At 46.6% G+C, this 5,793-nt stretch overlaps 1 protein-coding gene across 1 annotated transcript in view; it reads right to left on the bottom strand.

The window, feature by feature from the left end:
• The window catches only part of LOC109890396 (unconventional myosin-X-like), a gene marked incomplete at its 5' end in the record, with an annotated part of 18,097 nt that extends 12,308 nt beyond the window's left edge, over window positions 1-5,789 (bottom strand). Inside the window, 8 exon segments of the mRNA XM_031792251.1 lie at window positions 8-14; window positions 588-734; window positions 2,835-2,915; window positions 3,054-3,313; window positions 4,082-4,178; window positions 4,603-4,669; window positions 5,311-5,411; window positions 5,703-5,789. Of these exon segments, the coding sequence (XP_031648111.1) occupies window positions 8-14; window positions 588-734; window positions 2,835-2,915; window positions 3,054-3,313; window positions 4,082-4,178; window positions 4,603-4,669; window positions 5,311-5,411; window positions 5,703-5,789 (847 nt within the window).
• Window positions 5,790-5,793: the final 4 nt, after the last annotated feature.

Here is a 5,793-nt window from a genome sequence, read left to right as displayed (position 1 = left end):
CACACACACACATACTGACACACACACAACACACACTGACACACACACTGACACACACACGCACACACAGACACACAGAGACAACAGAGACCAGCACACACAGACACACACTGACACACACTTTACACACACACCACACACACACACATCATACCACACACACACACACAACACACACACACACACAACACACTGACACACACACACTGACACACACACACACACACACACACACACACACACACACACACACACACACACACACACACAGAGACACACAGAGACACACACACACACACACACACACTGACACACGCACACACACACACACTAACACACGCATACACACGCACACACACTAACACACATACACACACACATACACATACACACAACACACACTAACACACAGACACACAGAGGACACACACACACACACACACACACACACACACACACTAACACACACACACACACGCACACACACTAACACACATACACACACACACAACACATACACATACACGCACACACACACACACACACGCACACACACTAACACACACGCACACACTGACACACACACCACACACACACACACACACTGACCGGCTGAAGAAGTCTTTGAAGGTTCTGCGGACAGGGAAGCCGGCCCGGCGGATCTTAACTGTTTCTAACATTCCAGAATACCTCAGCTGGTTCAGAACCACTTCCGGGTCAAACACGCTAGGGTTCTACAAGGGTCACAGATCAGAGGTGTTTGGTTACAATAAGTTCTGATATACATTTGTGTCACCCTATGTTCAAGGAGTTTGATGTCTGGTAAAGAGTGTCTTACCACACAAGGTACACTATGTATGCTACCGGGAAAACGTTTCAGAACACCTACTCAAGGGTTTCTCTAAATGTTTACTATTTTCTACATTGTAGAAACAATAGTGAAGACATCAAAACTATAAAATAACACCTATGGAATCATGTAGTAACCAAACAGTGTTAAACAAATAAAAAATATATTTTTTTATACTTCTAAGTAGTCACCCTTTGCCTTGATGACAGCTTTGCACACTCTTGGCATTCTCTCAACCAGCTTCACCTGAAATGCTTTACAACAGTCTTGAAAGAGATCCCACATGTGCTGAGCACTTGTTGGCTACTTTCCTTCACTCTGTGGTCAGACTCATCCCAAACCATCTCAATTCGGTTGAGGTAGGAGTATTGTGGAGGCCAGCAGGTCATCTGATGCAGCACTCAATCACTCTCCTTCTTGGTAAATAGCCCTTACACAGCCTGGAGCTGTGAAGGCACAACTGTTAAGAAGGCACAACTGTTAAATCAAATACATTCCAGGTGACTACCTCATGAAGCTGGTTGAGAGAATGCCAAGAGTGTGTGAAACTGTCATCAAGGCAAAGGGTGGCTATTTCATAGTTTTTATTTTTGTTACTACATGATTCCATATGTGCTATTTCATAGTTTTGATGTCTTCACTATTATTCTACAATGTAGAAAATAGTAAATAAAGAAAAAACCTTTGAATGAGTAGGTGTTGTAAAACTTTTGAACGGTAGTGTATACAAAAGTATGTGGACACACCTTCAAACAAGTGGATTCAGCTATTTCACGCCACACCTGTTGCTGACAGGTGTATAAAATCGAGCACACAGCCATGCAATCTCCATAGACAAACATTACAGTAGAATGACCTTACTGAAGAGTTCAGTGTCATAGGATGCCACCTTTTCAACAAGTCAGTTTGTCAAATTTCTGCCCTGTTAGAGCTGCCCTGGTCAACTGTAAGTGCTGTTGTGATGTGAAATGTCTAGGAGCAACAATGGCTCAGCCGCGAAGTGGTAGGCCACACAAGCTCACAGAACGGGACCGCTGAGTGCTGAAGCGTGTAAAAATCGTCTGTCCTCGATTGCAACACTCACTACCGAGTTCCAAACTTCTCTGGAAGCAACGTCATCGCAATAACTATTCGTCGGGAGCTTCATGAAATGGGTTTCCATGGCCAAGCAGCCACACACGAGCCTAAGATCACCATGCGCAATGCCAAGCATCAGCTGGAGTGGTGTAAAGCTCGCCGCCATTGGTCTCTGAGGCAGTGGAAACGCGTTCTCTGTTGTGATGAATCACGCTTCACACCACCTGGCAGTCCAACGGACAAATCTAGGTTAAGCGGATGCCAGGAGAATGCTACCTGCCCGAATGCATAGTGTCAACTGTAAAGTTTGGTGGCGGAGGAATAATGGACTGGGGCTGATTTTCATGGTTCGTGCTAGGCCCCTTTGTTCCAGTGAAGGGAAATCTTAACGCTCCAGCATGCAATGACATTCTAGACGATTCTGTGCTTCCAACTTTGTTTAGGGAAGGTCCTTTCCTATTTCAGCATGACAATGCCCCCGTGCACAAAGCAAGGTCCATATAGAAATGGTTTGTCGAGATCAGTGTGGAAGAACTTGACCAGCTTGCACAGAGCCCTGACCTCAACTCCATCATGCACATTTGGGATGATTTGGAAAGCTGACTGCGAGCCAGGCCTAATCGCCCAACATCAGTGCCCAACCTCACTAATGATCTTGTGGCTGAATGAAAGGAAGTCCCTGCAGCAATGTTCCAACATCTAGTGGAAAGCCTTCCCAGATGAGTGGAGGCTGTTATAGCAGCAAAGGGGGAAGCAACTCCATATTAAGGCCCATAATTTTGGAATGAGATGTTCGACGAGCAGGTGTCCACATACTTTTGGTCATGTAGTTTATGTAAAGTTGGACTTTTGGGGCTAATATAGATATGTAGTGTGAAAGATATAGATATGTAATAGATATGCGAACCTTCTCGTTGTTGGGTTTGATGCAGCGCACGAAGAAGGGGTTGGACACACTCAGAGTGCCCATGAGGGAATGGAGAGAGTCCTGAGAGAAAGACACAGAGAATCAGTACACACACACACACACAACACACACACACACACACCACACACACACACACACACACACACACACACACACACACACACACACACACACACACACACACACACACACACACACCCTAAACTGTGAGCTGACGGTAGGCTTGCGTCTGGCTGTTCCCATCTTCAGAGTCTCCTCACTGTTCCTGCTGCCCACTCTCTCAAACAGATCATAGATGAAGTCCAGTCGGCTCTCCTTCAGCATGTTGAGGATGTCGTCTCTGAATGTATCTCTGTTCTTCTCCAGAACCCCGGTGACATCATACAGAACCTCTCCAGCATAGTGCCTGATGCCAAACTGATGGTCAGCCAGTCGAGGCTTCACATAGTAAGGGTTGTCTGCAGAGGGAGAAGGAGACAAGTTATATCCCACCATATGAATGAATGTCACATAGTAGCATGTGTATGTGTGTCACAGGAGGCTGGTGAGGGGAGGACGGCTCATAATAATGGTGGAATGGAGTGAATGGATTGGTAGCAAACTATGTGTTTGAGTTGTATACCATTAAGTACACTCTGTTCCAGCCATTACTATGAGCCAATCCTCCCCAATGAAGGTGCCACCAGCCACCTGTGGCGCGTGTGTGTGTGTATCTGGGTGGGGCGGGGGTCGTTTGTGTTGGGTCTGTGTGTGTGTGTATCTGGGTGGGGCGGGGTCGTTTGTGTTGGGTCTGTGTGTGTGTGTCTGGGTGGGGCGGGGTCGTTTGTGTTGGGTCTGTGTGTGTGTGTCTGGGTGGGGCGGGGGTCGTTTGTGTTGGGTCTGTGTGTGTGTGTGTCTGGGTGGGGCGGGGTCGTTTGTGTTGGGTCTGTGTGTGTGTATCTGGGTGGGGCGGGGTCGTTTGTGTTGGGTCTGTGTGTGTGTGTGTCTGGGTGGGACAGGGTCGTTTGTGTTGGGTCTGTGTGTGTGTGTGTGTCTGGGTGGGGCGGGGGTCGTTTGTTTTGGGTCTGTGTGTGTGTGTGTCTGAGTGGGGCGGGGTCGTTTGTGTTGGGTCTGTGTGTGTGTGTGTCTGGGTGGGGCGGGGTCGTTTGTGTTGGGTCTGTGTGTGTGTGTGTCTGGGTGGGGCGGGGTCGTTTGTATTGGGTCTGTGTGTGTGTGTACTGTATGACTCACAGAGTGCCTGCTGTGTAGTTTCTCCAGCAGTGTGAAGTCTGTCCCTTTGGGGAAGCGACTCTCCTCGTTGACCAATGCTAGCATCCCCAGTTTCTGGCAGAGAGACACACACCAAAACGTCAGATTTACGTCATAGTAACATTACATCAACATTAAATCAACTTCACATGAACATTACAGCAGCAACACTGTGTTGGGCTGAATCGTAAATAGGGAATACAGATGTAGGATTGTAATTTGGTCACCCTGTTGCAGGACAACTTTCGAGCAAAAAAGTTCATTTTAAACTTGTAGTGTATTTGAGGTTTAAAAAGGCTTCCAGAGTTCGTAATTTCCACTATGATTTTCCCTTACAAAAAATGTATCAAACCCTACAAAAATGGAATGAATTATAATCCACCTAATAATTCACATTTATTGTTGCTGCAGGATTTCTTTCCTTCGGTAGAAAACTCGTTCAAATTAAGATCCTACCTATCTGTAGAGTGCCATTGGAGAGACAACTGTGGTCTCTTACCTTCTCTATGAGGTCCAGACACTCAGCGTTATCCATCCAGTCTATGGCTTCCCACTGGACTCCCTCTCTATGGACACACAGCGTTATCACAGGTCTCAGAATGTGTGAGTATATCTCAGTGTGTGTGTGTCTCAGTGTGTGAATGTGTGTGTGTTTCAGAGGTTGTGTGTGTGTGTGTGTGTGTGTGTGAATCTCTGTGTGTGTGTGTGTGTGTGTATATCTGTGTGTGTGTGTGTATCTGTGTGTGTGTGTGTGTGTCTCAGTGTATGTGTGTGTGTGTGTATCTCTGTGTGTGTGTGTGTGTGTATCTGTGTGTGTGTGTGTGTGTATCTGTGTGTGTGTGTGTGTATCTGTGTGTGTGTGTGTGTGTATCTCTGTGTGTGTGTGTGTGTGTGTGTATGTGTATCTGTGTGTGTGTGTGTGTGTGTGTGTGTATCTCTCTCTGTGTGTGTGTGTGTGTGTATCTGTGTGTGTGTGTGTATATCTGTGTGTGTGTGTATCTCTCTGTGTGTGTGTGTATCTCTCTGTGTGTGTGTGTGTGTGTGTGTGTGTGTGTGTGTGTGTGTGTGTGTGTGTGTGTGTATCTGTGTGTGTGTGTGGATATCTGTGTGTGTGTGTGTATCTCTGTGTGTGTGTGTGTGTGTGTGTATCTGTGTGTGTGTGTGTATCTGTGTGTGTGTGTGTGTATCTCTCTGTGTGTGTGTGTACCTGTTGTACTCCAGTTGTTCCAGGGAGAAGATGTGTTTGTTGAAGTACTCCTGCAGCTTCTCGTTGGCGTAGTTGATGTTGAACTGCTCAAACCGATTCACCTAGAGGAGCAACACACACCTTTGAGATATGGTGAGAACGAGTGTGTGTGTATGTGTGTGTGTGTGGTTGTGTACCGTATACGTGGGTAGTGAGATAGCTCAGTGGAATAGAGATGAACTGGTTTCGAACTGTCAGTCATACGTGCATTTGTGTGTGTGTGTGTGTGTGTGTGATTGTGTGTGTGTGTGTGTGTGATTGTGTGTGTGTGTGTGTGATTGTGTGTGTGTGTGTGAGTGATTGTGTGTGTGTGCGTGTTGGACAACGATGGAAGTTGGAATAGAACACCTCACCTGGAAGTTCTCGAAGCCGAAGATGTCCAGTATTCCGATGGACTTGAAGTTGTCTTTCCCTCTGATCTTCTGGTTGATCCGGAGAATGATC

Source organism: Oncorhynchus kisutch, linkage group LG16 (assembly GCF_002021735.2).
Source record: "Oncorhynchus kisutch isolate 150728-3 linkage group LG16, Okis_V2, whole genome shotgun sequence".
NCBI lineage: Eukaryota > Metazoa > Chordata > Actinopteri > Salmoniformes > Salmonidae > Oncorhynchus > Oncorhynchus kisutch.
This window is presented reverse-complemented; position numbering and strand designations above follow the sequence as displayed.